The 15,923-nt window shown below is 39.2% G+C and overlaps 1 protein-coding gene across 3 annotated transcripts in view; it reads left to right on the forward strand.

Moving 5' to 3' along the window:
• Positions 1 to 15,923, forward strand: part of LOC122728163 (cat eye syndrome critical region protein 2) — a 149,003-nt gene that overhangs the window by 107,050 nt on the left and 26,030 nt on the right. For all 3 annotated transcript variants that reach the window (XR_006353241.1, XM_043966426.1, XM_043966427.1), the window contains exons 4-8: positions 330 to 469; positions 2,512 to 2,616; positions 5,472 to 5,518; positions 6,360 to 6,529; positions 13,086 to 13,169. Coding sequence is in view for 2 of the 3 variants with exons in the window: in XM_043966426.1 (XP_043822361.1) it covers positions 330 to 469; positions 2,512 to 2,616; positions 5,472 to 5,518; positions 6,360 to 6,529; positions 13,086 to 13,169 (546 nt within the window). In the remaining variant the exon portion in view is untranslated. The remainder of the gene's footprint in view (positions 1 to 329; positions 470 to 2,511; positions 2,617 to 5,471; positions 5,519 to 6,359; positions 6,530 to 13,085; positions 13,170 to 15,923) is intronic.

Raw genomic sequence — 15,923 nt, forward strand, 5'->3', positions numbered from 1 at the left:
AGCCTACTGTAAACAGTTACCTATTTGTACTGAGTCAGAGTTGGAATAGAAGAAGTTGCTGCAGGTTAAGATTGAGGTACATTAGCCGTGTAGGGTCAAGCTTTCATAGTATATGATTCTATCCTTTGGTAGCGGTTTTTTTCCATAGATATAAGAAATAAATTAAAGAAATTATTCTAAACCAAATTATTAGATTAGCCATGTTTTTTTGTTATCCCAGGATTTTTTTCTCCTTGCCCTTGAGGATTTTATAATTTGGTATGACAGTGTGTGGCTTTTGATTTCTCAATTTAGTTTTCTTCCTTTCCTCCCTGCACTTCCGGCTTTAGGGTTTGGATGCAGACAGCCTCCGAGTGGAACCTTTGGGTGAAGACAGCACTGGTGCATTGTATTGGTATTTCTATGGAACTCGAATGTACAAAGAAGACCCAGTACAGGGAAAATCCAATGAAGAATTGGTTTCAATCAAGTACGTACATTGAGGTCAAAGACTGCCTTTGATTTCTCTCTCTCCCTCCCTCTGAAAAGTTAGATACATTATATAGAGTCCTACATATAACAACAGATGCTCAAATCAGTGTTGAGATTGTTGTTGCTGGGTCATGTCTCATTGACCCCATGCACCATAGCATGCCAGACCCTTCTGTCCTCTACTATCACTTGAGAGACTTAAAACCAATAAAAATCAATCAGTAGACATCAAGAAAAATTGATTATATAAAAAGTTGGCATATTTTAAGAATTCTCACATGACAGTTTTGTGAGAGATAGATGCATAAGATACTTGGAGGAAGAAAACCTGGTTTTCCACCCCTGAAACTTATTAGCTCTGGGACCTTGGGCTCTAAACTTCAATATTCTCATCTTTAAAATAAGAATAATGATAGCTAACATTTATGTAGTGCTTACTATGTGACAGGCACTGTGCTTGATGCTTTACAATTATCCTATTTGATCCTCACTACAACTCTGGGAGGTTGGGGCTGTTATTATCCCCATTTTACAGATGAGGAAACTGAGGTAAATGTAGCTTAAAGTGAATTTGAATCTGGATTGGAACTTAAATCTTCCTGACTCCAGGGCTGGTCCTCCATCTATTGTGCCATCCAGCTGCTGTGTAGGGCATGTATCTTGTAGGTTGTTGTGAGGTTCCCATGACATATAATATTTTGTAAATATTATAATGCTATGTAAATATCCATTGTTTATTTTTGGGTTTTGTTCTCTTCTTCATTTTTTTTTTTTGCTTTGTTTTGGTGAGGCAATTGGGGTTAAGTGACTTGCCCAGGGTCACACAGCTAGTTATATGTTAAGTGTCTGAGGCCAGATTTGAACTCAGGTCCTCCTGACTCTAGGGCTGGTGCTCTGTTCACTGTGCCACCTAGCTGCCCCTTTTTTGTTCTCTTCTAATGATTGGTTTGACTAGGTCCAGAAACCAAAGAGCTGGTTTATAGTAATTTAGCAACATAATAGTAAATTGGAGCTAATAATCTCCGTAGATCCTGAGATATTAAATGATAGCATCCTCAAAGTTAGGTTTCCAAGTCATTCCACCCTCTAAGATTTTTTTTTTTTTTGGTGACAATTTGATCTTTTTTCAACTAAATATAACAAAAGTTTTAACTTCTTGAGAGTCACACTATTGGCAGCTCATTTTGTCAGTAGAATTTGGCCGTTTTGTTCATTTTAGAATCAGTGAAGATATGAGGCAGTCTGTCCTGATAACCATCTAGAGCGTTGTGGGAATAAGAGCCAGCCTGTCTCTCTCTAGTACGCTATGACTTTTAGGGTAAGGGGAGATCTCTCACCTAGGCTGGAAAAATGGAGGTCTGGTGGCCACTCATAGGTGTTCTTCCAATACTGCCCAGCATGGGACCTTTAGCCCACTCTGTTTTTCTGGCCTCTGACCTGAAGGGGCTCATCATATTGGTGTCAGACTTAACTCAGACACATACTGCTTCAGTCATGCTGCAGCTTAATAACTCTAGAACCCATGGGGTTTCACCAGCCTTAACCTCTGCCAATATCAAAGCTCCTACGTCTACACCAACAGCCCTACCCACTTTGACTTTTCAAGTACCTCATACACTCGAATTAGATCTTCCTTACAGCCCTGTGAGATAATAATACAAGAGGCGTGAACCCTGTTTTATAGATGAAATAACTTGAGGTTCAGAGACCTTGAAAGCCCAGTCTTACAGGTAGTCAGTGTTGAAAGCAGAATTTGGACCTTGCTCTCTCTTGACTTCAAAACCAGTACTCTCTCTTGGAATCAAGTAGGTTAAAAGTATTTTGATTTTAGACATCCAAGGATAGAGATTGTATACTCCAAAGAACAATTAACAGTCCTAAGTAACATAAATCTTCAACTTGCAATTTAAAGCTATTTCTTCTGTTTTATTTTTCCAACATGAACATGATGGATAGCAAATTCTTTCCCTTCTCTTGTTGATATTCATTTCATCCCTTTTTGCAATCTTATGACAAAAACACTGTCCTTTTTTTAATCAGGGAAAATGGAGGACAGAAAAGTGTCCCAAATGTACCTGGAAAAACAGGAAAAAGAAGAGGGCGTCCCCCAAAACGGAAGAAATTACAGGAGGAGATTGCACTCAAGTAAGAACACTTTGTCATCCTGTTGTCACAGAATTGCAACATCTTAGAGAAGCCCCTCATATTACACATAAAGACACTACAATTGAAAGGGATTGTGTCCAGGCCCAATACCTTTGTACTATATAATTCTTCCCATTGCACATTGAAGTGGTGTCTTATCCTTTTCAACAGATTCCGTATCAAGCAATTGTTTGCAGGAAGAGAGGAGTCTAGCTTATGAACTCACGTACTAGTGAATTGTTTCTAAATTTATTTATTTATTTATTTGAAATCTCTCCTCCCTACAATATCTGTTTTTAGAATTTAATTTCATTTTTATTCAATCAGGTTAATTCAACAAACATTTATGAAGTGCTTACTTTGCGCCAGGCACTGCCTGGGAACACAGACATTAAAAGGTATCGAGGGGCAGCTAGGTGGCACAGTGGATAGAGCACCGGCCTTGGATTCAGGAGGACCTGAGTTCAAATGCGGCCTCAGACACTTGACACTAGCTGTGTGACCCTGGGCAAGTCACTTAACCCCAATTGCCTCACCAAAAAAAAAAAAAAAAAAAAAAGGTATCAAACATTGCCTCTACAGACAGAGGACCTAGATTCTAATCCCACCTCTGACCCAACTTCCTTGGATCCCAGTTTTCTCATATGTAAAATTGAGGGGCCAAATTAAATGTCCTTTTAGATCCTGGCCAGTTCTAAATGTGTGATCTAAAAAAAGTTCTTTCCTTCAAGAAGTTTACAAGTTTACATTCTACTGGAGGGAAGTAGCATATGCACCCTCCTTTCTTTTCTCTCTACCACCACCACCACCACCCCCTAAAGAAAGAAAGAAAGCAAAGAGAAAGGAATTTGGGGGCAATCATGTTGGCCCAAAGTAAGGAACCTCCACATATACATTTTCCTGTCTTTGAATGAAAGCCAACCATACGTGTATAATGTAAGGTGTGCAGCATGGGCCAGAGAAATAACAGCCCCCCACACCCTCCAAGCCCAGATACAGACCTAGGCCTAATGTTCTCTCACATGCCTAGTTACATTTTCTCATCCATCAGTTGAGAATGAGACCCTGATTATCATATATTTCCATAAATGTTTGCATTTCTTTTGGGGGAAAAAGAAAAACAATTTAATTATATAAGGGTTTTTTTCCTCTCAATGTTTGCTTCTTCCTTTACAAAGTTTCATGGAGTTCATAGTTTTGTACCAAAGTGAAAGCGGGCTAATACATTTTTGCTTATTAAATATTTCAGAAATATCTCACCCATTTTCATTCTTTTAAATCGACTGTGTTAAAAACAGAAGAAAAACAATTGTGCCCAGAATTCTGGCTAGTGGAACATTTTCAGCTTCTGGGGCTTGGTTGGTACTAGGTAAAATGGAAACTTGCCCTTGTTATGATATTGGTCTACCAGTAGTGAGAAGTATCTGGAGTACATATTGAATACAAAAACTCTAGGAGTGATGCTCATACTGATACCTACTTCTACCTGGCCTAAGTAAGTACCAGAGAACAAAGGTACCCTCCTCCTCCTTTCTTCCTTCCTCCTTCCTCCTTCCTTTCCTCCTCCTCCTTCCTCCTTCTTCCTTCTTCTTCTTTTTTTTGATGGGCAATAAGGGTTAAGTGATTTCCCCAGCATCACACAGCTAGTAAATGTCAAGTGTTTGAGGCTGGTTTTGAATTCAAGTTTTCCTGAATCCAGGGCCATGCTCTATCCACTGTGACACCTAGCTGGCTCCCCAACATTCTTTTGATCAAGTAACTCCATGAATTTCTTACTGAGGAGTTGAAAATATCAGAATTTAGATCTGATAATATGAAGTCAGAATTTTTATTCATACTCCAGAATCAGAAGTTTAAACATTATGTGTTCCTTGTGAGTTTCTGTGAGAAACATGTTATAACTTGTGTTTTAACCTGTCTTTGCTGTTCAGTTGTGTCTGACTCTTCATGACCCCATGGTTCATAGCACATCAATATTGGTGATGGTGTTTTCTTGGCAAGATTACTAGAGTGGCTTGCCATTTCCTCTCCAGTGGATTAAGGCAAACAGAGGTTAAGGAACTTGCCCTAGGGCCCCACAGCTAGTAAGTGTCTGAGGCCAGATTTGAACTCAGGGCTTCCTGACTCTAGGCCCAGCACTGTATCTACTATGCCACCTAGCTGCTTCCCTCTGTGACCTGCACCCCACTGCTACTACTGTTGAATGATCCGTGTATTCTGAAAACTGTCATTTTCACAGTTCTCAAATTCCCCATATGTTACATTAATAAAGGTACATCTTCTGAAAGCTACTTTAGATTTATGGGCCTATACTCCGTCCTTTAACTACTGTTAGGGGAAAACAAAAGCAAAATCCCCATATTAAAATTCCCTCATAACTTTTATTTTTCAAGAGAAAGGCTTTTGGAGCCACAATGCCCTGGTCAAGTCAGATTTTCTTTAGAGAGTACAGGATTCGTGAGAAAGCTAAATACACACAATGCTTCATGGATTTATGCCACCCTCTACTGGCAATTTTTTGCCTTCTGAAGTTTAAATACCTAAAGCTTGAAGAGAAAGTTCTTATGTATATCTTTTGGGGCTTGGGAGAACCAAGGGAAAAGACTTCTCAAGTGATGGAGACTTCCATAGCTTATCCATAACAGGTCCCTGTCAAAACTTTCCTAGGAAAGAAAGAAACACTCTTACCTGCTTTGGGATTGCCGTCTCATTTCCATAGTTACACATGGTATTCTTTTGGGACGTTCACTGCATTTATCCCAGTTCTTCGATTAAAGCCATTATATGTTTCTATTGCAGGAAAGTTGAATAAGTCTTTGCTTTAAATGAATATTCTTTGTTTCCCTGTGTTTCAGTGAAAAACAAGAAGAAAACTCAACTTTAACACCACAGACAAGAAATGGTAATTTTGCTGGGGTTCAGAAAGGGCATGGGCATCTAATTCTTTATAGTAATGTTGCATCTCTGTTACCCTTTCCAGCCTTAACCTACACTACTTCCTTCCTACACTCCATGCTGAGCCAAACTGGACTTCTTAGTGTTCCTAACCCAGCACACTTTGCCCAGGCTGTCTCTGATGCCAGGAATGTATGCCCTCTAGTCTCCACTCAAGCAAGTCTTTCTACATGAAGTCTTTCCTAATTTCTCCCAGTCACTAGCATCTCCCTCTGCAAAATGATCTCACATTTATTTTGTATAAAACACATACACACGTCTCCCCAATAGAATATGAATTCTTGAGATCAGGGAATTTGAATTTTGGTTTTTGTTTGTTTCCCCAGCCCCTAACAAAGGGGTTGGTTAATCACTGCTTGTTGATTGATTCTGAATCATACAGCCTGTTTTCTGACCAAAATATTGACTTATAATTGTTAAAAATGCATGAGAATGTAAAAACCATGGGCTCATGTTAATCCAAGAGTCTTATATAATTATAAACATAGATGTGGTTCACAATTTAAGCTTTTTCATAACCCAGAACTCCTAAATCCATTTAAAAGTGAAGCTGTAATGGCTTCTATCATAGGTTTCATTTTGAACATCAGTGTTTTGGGGTTTTTTCCACTATACCTTGAGAGGGTAGATACCAAATAAGAATAGTTTGGGAATTTGACTTTTTCTTCCTAAATCTGAAGGAGAACCCAGTACACAGTATGTTATTCATCATAGATGGTGAAGGTAAAACTTAGACTGGGATAAAGGATTAGATAGAGCATAGTAAAACCAACCCTTTTTGTTTTTAGGGACCCAAGGACCAGGGCATGGGACCTGGTGGCTTCTGTGTCAAACTGAAGAAGAGTGGAAGCAAGTGACAGAGAGCTTTAGAGAGAGAACATCCCTAAGAGAGCGACAGCTGTACAAGCTCTTGAGTGAAGACTTCCTGCCAGAGATCTGTAACATGATTGCCCAGAAGGTAAGTACACTCACAGCAAGTGCTAATTCTCTGAGGTGATGAAGACCATGTGCTTGAGGTGTTTATTGATGAGAAAGAATATTTCTTGTTTCTATGGGACCAAATGGATCCGAATATTTTACTCAAAATTGTATTAATAGGCAGAAGAAAAATTGAACAGTTGAAGATCTGGGAACAGAAGAATTTCATTAATCATTGCCACAGCATCCCTAAGGAAATGTAAAATGTGTATTGATCAGAGTACATATTCTTTGGTTTGGGGTTATTGCTTTTTGCTGAGATCGCTGCTTCAGTCTTTGAAAATGAAATGGGAAGGAGAAAATGCCCTAGACAGGATCATTAAAATAGAAAGTAAAAGGTTTCATATAGAAGGAATGTGCCACATAATTTCAGTGGGTAAGAATAAATGGAAAGAGGGGACAACACACATGCTAATGTGAAATATTGGGCCTATCTCACAATAAACCTTGTCTCAGGTCTAAGACCCCAAGACCCTGAGCAGAGCCAGGAGATGGTATTTATATCCCATAGACTCCTCCCAATGTATCCTTTTTTTTTTTTTTTTTTTTGGTGAGACAATTGGTGTTAAATGACTTGCCCAGGGTCACACAGCTAGTAAGTGTCAAGTGTCTGAGGCTGAATTTGAACTCAGGTCCTCCTGAATCCAGGGCCAGTGATCTATTCACTGTGCCACCTAGCTGCCCTACCTCCCATTGTATCTTTAGAGCCTATAGCAAATGGTACAGAGCATGATCCAAATGGTATAGGAATGAAACATTTTAACATGGTCATCATACCCAAGTCAGGAAAATGGTCTTCAGTGACAGTAACAGGGCCAAACAAATACTTGGTAGCCAGCCAATTTAGGGTTTTTCTCAGAGCTTTTTGCAGAAGTCTGATAATGCTGATCAGTCCCCTCTGCTTAGAAGATACTATTTTTACTACCTTGTTTGGACATTTAAGTATAATTAAAGGCAATGGTCAAGAGACAAGTTCACAATAGGAACATGCTACACAATTTCCTTCCTACTTTTACTGTATTGGCTTAAGCCACTAAAGAATACTCAAAGCACATTGAATCACAGTCTCTAAGGGTTGGGGAAAATCTCACTCACAGTGGCAAAATAGCGTTGTAGGAAACTGTGTGGGATCCAGAAACAGGGAAGGAGAGTGTGGTAGAAATGATTTTAGTAAGAATAATAGGAACAGAGGGCAGCTAGGTGGCGCAGTGGATAAAGCACTGGCCCTGAATCAGGAGGACCTGAGTTCAAATTCGACTTTAAGCACCGGCCCTGGAGTCAGGAGTACCTGATTTCAAATCCGGCCTCAAACCTGAATTCAAATCTGGCATCAGACACTTTACGTTTGCTAGCTGTGTGACCATGGGCAAATCATTTAACCCTCATTGCCCCACAAAATAAATAAATAAATAAATTTTGGGGGAAGAAGGAATAATAGGAACAGCGAAAAAGCAGTAATTGCTTCAGAGTTGATTATTTCCTGGTGTACAGATAACATAGATGCAGAACATATCTGTATTGAGGTATTCCATATTTACTCTCTAGTCATCTGCTGTAGCTCCTACTTTGCTAAAGCAGGGGATTCATTTCATCTTTCTAAAGGTAGAGGAAGCAAAGTTAGTTGCCATTCTGGATCAATAAGAAGGCACTTCAAGATAAAATGGAAACCACTTTTGGAGAAGATGACTATGTCCCCTTAAAATTAGTGAGCCAATAAAGGGGATGAATGCTGGGCATTGTCTGACACCTGCATACATTTATAGATATTGTTATGATTCCATGACCTGAGCATCTGAAAGGAAATGTGGTTCTAGAAGAATTAGAGGGTCTCAGGGACCACTTTCTCACAATTCTGGATGATTCTAATGAAGAAAGAAAGGAGACATCTAATATAAGATTGATGTAACCACACAGACAATTCTAAACTAAGTTCAAAATGAGAAGGAAATTATACAGATAGATGGAAGCCAAACAAAATATCAAGAACAAATCCTCAATGCATAAACTTCAAGAAGAATGAGAAGCAACAATTCTTGATGTTCTTGACCATTACTCAAGTCAGGTTTCAAAAGTATGTGCACAGGGGCAGCTAGGTGGCGCCATGGATAAAACACCGGCCCTGGATGCAGGAGGACCCGAGTTCAAATGTGACCTCAGAGCGAGGACACTAGCTGTGTGACCTTGGACAAATTACTTAACCCTCATTGCCCCACAAAAAAAAGTATATGCACAAATTCTGACTGAGCTTTTGAAATCTATTCCCAATCGTAGGCAGTCATAGAGCAGATTAAAAAATACCATGATTTTTGAAAGAATTTAGGAAAAGCAGCCGTTACTCAAACCAGTCTTGCCAGAAAAACAATTTCCTTTTATTAGAATAAGTGAAGTGTTAGCTGAAGGGCTTGTTGTAGATGTGATATATCTGGATTTCAGTAAGGTATCAGATTAAAATTTTGCATATTTTTTATGAACAAGATGGAAAAATGGAAAGCCAGAAGGTAATTTGTAAAAGGGGTGGGGGGGCAGGGTATTGAGGGTTAAGTGATTTGCCCAGGCTCACACAGCTAGTAAGTGACAAGTGTCTGAAGCTGGATTTGAACTCAGGTCCTCCTGAATCCAGGGCTGGTGCTTTATTCACTGCACCACCTAGCTGCCCCTAATTTGTGAATTTTTATCTTGAATAGCAGTACTCAAAGAATACTTATTTATGGATAGATGCTTGGTCAAGTGATTGAAAGATGTATATTCTGAAGAAGGCTTTGGATAGGACGTGAAGGGGGGATCTCTAGAGTTAAGACACAGTGAAGAAGACTTGGCCCATAAGGAGGAAAACTAGGCCCAAAGGGTAGAAGATACAGAAAGGCAGCTTTCTGCTCCATACAGAGAATAGTTGGAGTTGTTTGAAAATAAAGGTACTGACTTCAGCATCACTGGAGGTTAAATATCCTAACAGAGGATTTATTCTTTGGGGGGGTGGGGAGCAATGAGGGTTAAGTGACTTGCCCAGGGTGACACTGCTAGTAAGTGTCAAGGGTTTGAGGCTCCATTTGAACTCAGGTCCTCCTGAATTCAGGGCCAGTGCTTTATCCACTGTACCACCTAGCTGCCCCTGGATTTATCCTTTAGATAAATTATAACCCATAAGATAAGATGAATCTGTTGGGAATGAGAACTAGAGAATTCCGTGATCTCATAATTTTAAGTTCTATTTTTCTGTCATTACGTTTTCTGAGGTTCCTTTTTCTTTAGTAGCTATTTCTAGATGTTCCTTCATTAAACGTATTAGACTGCATATTAGATGACCTCAGTCATAAATAAGAAACCAAAGCCATCCATATTAATATGCTCATGGTTTTTTGTAACAAAAAAATGCCAATTTAGAGTTCAAAAACATAAAATACTTTTTAAAGAACATAATGCCATCAATGCTTTAGCAATATAAGTTTTAAATAAATGATTTAATTCCAGTTTTTCTAAAGGAACAGTGGTACATATTGGAAGAGGTTTATATTCTGCTCAGAGAGAAGCAGCATAACATTTGTGGGTGAAGAGACCTCACCTCATCTGCAGAAGATCTGGGTTCAGGTCCTGCCTCTGGCATATACTCATTGTGTGACGGTAGTTATGTCACTGATCTCTCACCATCTAGGGCAACCCCAAGGTTGTCAGTTTCACAATTGTTGAGGCTATGCATGGCCAGAGGGAGTTATCTCACCAGTGCTTCCCTGTACCAGTTAAATCACAAGTCCATGACAGTTGAAAAGAAGGTGAGATCCCTGATCAGATCCCTTTGGCCTGTCTTTAAATATGGTATCAGTGGTTGTAGATGTAAATCGCCATAAAATGAAACTTCTCTACTTTTGTACAGGCTGTCTAAAAAGATCCTCAAGTACTTCCTTCTATCTAGATGATCTTGTCAATGTGGGCATTCCCTCCAACAATCCAGATGAGAACCCAACCATGTCTTCTGATCTCTGTGTTGTGGCCCTCCCAACTATGCCTTCCAGAGGCAGAGTACCTGCCCTTCTGGCAGAGCGGGCAGTGATCCTATGGCCTCCTCAGGTTGCTTGGGCACAGACTGCACATAGCCACTGTCCACCTGTTGGCTCAAATCTTTAATGCCACTTTTTGTTTCTATCTAGGCCTGGGGCCTCTCATTTGCAGGTTGACTTTCACTTTCAGTTTTTTTAGTGATGGTGGTATTTTGCACACTGTAGAGCACCACTGGAAGAATGTATTTCTTTCAATGATGAGTTTTTGTTCCAGGAAGAAACAGGAGATCATTGAAATTACTGCACCATTTCCTGAATGTTAACACACTCACTTTTCCTTTTGGTTGATTTTGGCAACATTTCATTGGCCCTCTGAAGTGTTTTCCAAAATATAGTTATTGATGATTACTTGTTTAGGTGTCCTATCCGACTACCTATCACAGGCTGGACAGCCAGTATCCTTCCTTCCATTTGTTTTTCTTGTGGGATGATTAGGATAGACTTCTTAGTTTGATTTTTCTGTATCATTTAAGAGGCCTTGCAATGTCTTAGAAGACTTGATACAGTTAGCACAATATTATTTGCAAACAGAAGCTTCTAGAGGGTCTCACCATCCATGGGGAATCTCTCTCGCATTTCAACTCTACAGAATATTCTCCAAGATGAACACCACGGTTCATTATTCTCCTGGTATTCTTTGTCTTGCTTGATATTAGCAGAATCTCAGAAGTATATGTGAATAAGCAAGGCAGCAAGTACCAAACCACACATGATTCTCTATGATGAAATACTTTTCTGATTTCTAATCATAATATGAAAAAAGCTATACCAGTGCACTGCAAGCTCTGGCAGGTTCTCTTTAAGCCTGATACATTTAATTTGAGAGCACAGGCTTCACAGTGGGCTGCCAACGACCAGCTTTCCTAGATTTCAAAAGGCTTATCAAGAAAGGATGACTAATTTTTGGCCACAGAAGACTCAAACATTATTACTTAAGTTATAAGACAAAACGCTGGCTTCTCTGTGGAAGATGGCCCATACCAACAGAAATGCTCTTCATGATTCCTTCCACAATCTAATGGAATTAATTCTAATGGAATGCCATTAGAGATGTGCAGAAGGATTTCCTTGGGGAGGGGTTTCAAAGGTGTCCTTAGATGAATAATTTATGAGAAATGGATCTGTCAAGTTCTGTTTTGCTGACTTCTCACTACATAGATGATAGGAAGAGAGGCTAACCTCTCTTTAAAGGCATTATAACAGGAAAATGATCGGTGCCATCCACCAGTTGCAGTCCATTTTGCTTAGCTTTTTGGGGAATCTCCTTTGTATGAGTACATAGGGAAGAATGTTTTAAAAATTGAATCAGTAAAAGAATGAGAATAAAGGCATTAGGAGGACCTTCTGGAGCTGCCATTTATCTGTTCTCTTCTGTGCCAATTATGCAAGGCATATCTGCTTTTAATTGACCATCTTAAAGGATTGAATAACAGGAGTGAATAAAGTAATGTGAATGTTTTGAGCAAGTTCCAAGGGAGGCAGCTAGGTTGCGCAGTGGATAGAGCACTGGCCCTGAAGTCAGGAGGACCTGAGTTCAGATTTGGCCTCTGACATGTAACACTTACTAGCTGTATGACCCTAGGCAAGTCACTTAACCCCAATTGCCTCACCAAAAAAAAAAAAAAATTAGATCCAAGGGAGGGGTGCTAGCCAATTAATTAACCATTTCCTTTGCTTCTTGCCAATTAACTAAACTTAGTATAGCTAGTTTGTAATTGCTATACCTAGTTTTGGCCCCGAACCACTTTCTCTCTCCATCCTTACCATACACTCTTTCCTGTGTTTTTGTTCGACTGGAACCTAAGAGCTTAAAATAGAGGATGTGTTAGCAGGGCATTGAGTAGAAATTTATTTGTGGGCCCAAATAAAGGACCCTCTGAAGAAAGCTTATTGAGAGTACATTCAGAAGCAGACTCATTTCTATTTGTGAAGCTGTTATGTGTAGGTCAGTTTTACTTAAAATTTATCTACCCAGTTATATAAATTAGCTTCATATTCAAGTAATAAGAACCAGAATTGACTTAGCCCCAAAATTGAAATAGTACTCAAAACTCCCACAGAATTCCTTCCATCTGCTTCCAGCCTTTGGGTATCTGCTCTCATCTCTCTAATGGTTCCAGGAGGGAATCACCTAATTCTGTGTTTCCCAACTGTTTGTAATTCCCCAATTTCAGAGCCACTCCCTTCATCTTGATACTCTGGCTTTTTGCTTCTGCACAGTTTAAAACAAAGCAAAGCATAAGATTAACCACTTAACAGATTCCTTCAGTAGTGGTCCCTGTTAAGTGACATTTTACTGCCTTTTCAGACTTTGGTCTTTTCATGTTGTACTAAATCATCTGGTCCTTATGACTTTGGGCTTACTTCTAAGGGAAGACCACAGTTTTGGTGCCCTAAAGGTTTCAAACCAATCCTGTACTCAATAGTACTAATCACAAAGATCTCCTTGATCTTTCTTTTACTTTTCTTTACTTTCAATTTTAGGAAAAGCGTCTACATCGGACAGAGACAGAATTGCATTCTAAATGTGTGTCTGACCACCTGCCCATCAAGTCCCTTAAGCACGAGGTGAGTTTCTGAAAGTAAGAAATAATGGAGTTATCCAGATTAAAGTTGACTATTCATATGAATTTGAATTCTGTATTTGCTCTCTCAGACTACATACAGTCTCTTAATAAGAGCCCTGCTTTTTTTGAACTACATCCAACACTGTGTTAATACATTCTCTGTACCTTCTTTCTCTCCCCCGCCCCCCCCCTCCCCTTTTTTTTTGGTGGGGCAGTGAGGGTTAAGTGACTTGCTCAGGGTCACACAGCTAGTTAGTGTCTGAGTTCGGTTTTGAACTCAGGTCCTCCTGAATCCAAGGCAGGTGCTCTATCCACTGAGCCACCTAATTCCCCCACCCCACACCCCCAACCCTTAATTTATTTTGACTCTCGCCCATGTCAGACCTTGGATTCAGCCCCTTTTCTCTTCTGCTTTAGTATGAGGTTTTCTTCCCTAATTATTTACTTCTCAGCTGTTCTCAAGTTGAGTTGCTTTCACCAAATGAATGTTCTCCACATTTGTTTTCAATCTTATTAAATGCTTTCACTGTGTATTTGCCAAATGGAAACAACTTAGTAAATCCAGCCTTTGCCCCTGATGAGTAAGTTACTTAAGGAGTCTTGGTGCTGAATTTGTACTTTAGTCTCAGAGGGGGGGAAATCGGGAGGATGATTACAGAAATGTCATGTTAACTAAAGCACTATCTGCAGAATTAGAGATATGGATGAGATGAACTAAGTTCCCTTTTAGTCATCCAATTCTAGAACACTATAAATAAACTTGTTTTTCACCTCAGTAGAGACTTGATTTGTACTTTGTAATGATTGGAATGACGCCACCAGCTGGAGCTTTACTGTAGGAAAGCTCCACCATGAGGGGAAGGCACCTGAGGGCAAGACATGTGGCTTTTCTTTGGCGTCAGGAAGTGATGTTTGCTTGTGGGAGGAAGAGGGGGTGAGGCTGGTGCTGTCATCTCTTTAGTGGTCTCTTTTTCCTCAGGACTCTGTTTGAGAGTGGAGCTAGAAATGTGCTCTCCTTTCTCTCTCTCTCTCTCTCTTCACCAAATTCTTATTCTCCTTAATAAATGCTTAAAACTCTAAATTCTTGCTAAAGCTTATAATTTATTGGCGACCACTCATTAGATACTTTAGACAGACTAGCTAGAATTTTAGCCCCTTACAACTTTTTTTTCCTTTTTACTGCTTATGAAAATATTAGTTGTTTTACTATTCTCAGGTAGGTAATTAAGTAAAGCAATTATAATTTATCTCAGAATTGACAGTTCTGTAAGGAATTACTTCATATCCATGTTGCTGGTCTCTTATTCCCTCTGGTAGATTTTAATTATAGAATGACCTTTACCAATTGGGAGCTAGCTTTTCTTCTTGCTAAGTTTTCAGCCTTCAAATACTATCCCCTTTCTTTATGTACAGTTTCTGAAGTGAGCACCCACTAAAAGCAGAGTTCTTTTCAATTCATTCAACTCAGCCCTTGGTGGAATCCTCAGGGTAACTGGCATAGCCAGTCTCTTACATAATTCTAGCCTAGTGTATTAGAGGTGAATTCATTATTGTAATAAATTCATTATTCTTTAAAAAGAATTTTTTTAATATATAAAGCTATGTACAAGTGATTCAGAGTGAAGAAAGGGTAAACAGAGAAGAATGTAAACATTGCCTTCAATAATATATATAAAGACAACACTGAGAAACATCCAAAAAATCATGGTCAGTTATAATGATCAGCTTTAGTATCATCAACTTAAAGAGTAGAATTTTGCTTTCTGTCAATAAATTTTTCAGGGAATGTTCTTTATAGAGGGTGTTTGGGAGCTGCTTGTGATGTCAGATTATTCTTTGAGCTTTTTTTGGTTTTTGTTTTATAAACCTAATCATTAGGGGGAAATTACATTTTACATATACGTGTGTGAGTGAGAGAATATAATCTTACGTAAAACCCATAAGTTTAAAAAATGCTTTTTCTCTTTTTGTCCAATTCTTTTCTGCTACCTTTTGATCTAGTATTCTTCCTCTTGGCTTTTTTAACATTTTTGCTCTCCAGTTTCCTATTTAACTGTGCATATGTCCTTGTATATAATACCATTATCCTTTTAAACTGTTTCTTTTTCTTCATCTAATACTGGCATTAATGCAGACTATGAAGTTTACAAAATGTCCTATATACATCCCTCATTTAATCCTCCCAGCAATATTTGTGATGATCTCTCTAGTTTTAGATTAGAGACACTCTGGTGAAAATCTCGAGAGACAAAAATTACTAAGAACATTTCAGATGGGCAACATTTTCAAGGCTGTATTTCAACTGTAAAAAATGCCTAATGTAGAGTATAACAGTCTAGGTTCAGGTTTTTTATCTTGCACTGGTCACCCAGGAGGTCCAATCCTACTGCTCCAAGGCCTCTCTTAATTGCTACTTATGGGAAGGATAGTTGTGAAGGGAATCCTCATAGGATTCTGGGATGCTCGGTGAAGGCTGTTAGCGCTGTAGATTCTGGATATTGCTGTTGCCAAGGAGTTAGACATGGCATCTTGGTCTCTGGTGGTTTGGCAAAGTAGAAGGAGCCAAATAGGGTCTGATAGCAGGAGGTGGAAGAAAGGAGGTTCTGATTAAATCAGAGATTCTACTTCCAGTTTTGCAGGGGATTTCAGACAGGTGGTTCTGGTTAGATCCTTATTAAAATCCTCCTCAGTAGTAGCACTCTTGTTAGAAAGACATATTATGATAAAAGAAAAAGATGACATGGAGAAAATGAGG

This window comes from Dromiciops gliroides, chromosome 5 (assembly GCF_019393635.1).
Source record: "Dromiciops gliroides isolate mDroGli1 chromosome 5, mDroGli1.pri, whole genome shotgun sequence".
Lineage (NCBI taxonomy): Eukaryota > Metazoa > Chordata > Mammalia > Microbiotheria > Microbiotheriidae > Dromiciops > Dromiciops gliroides.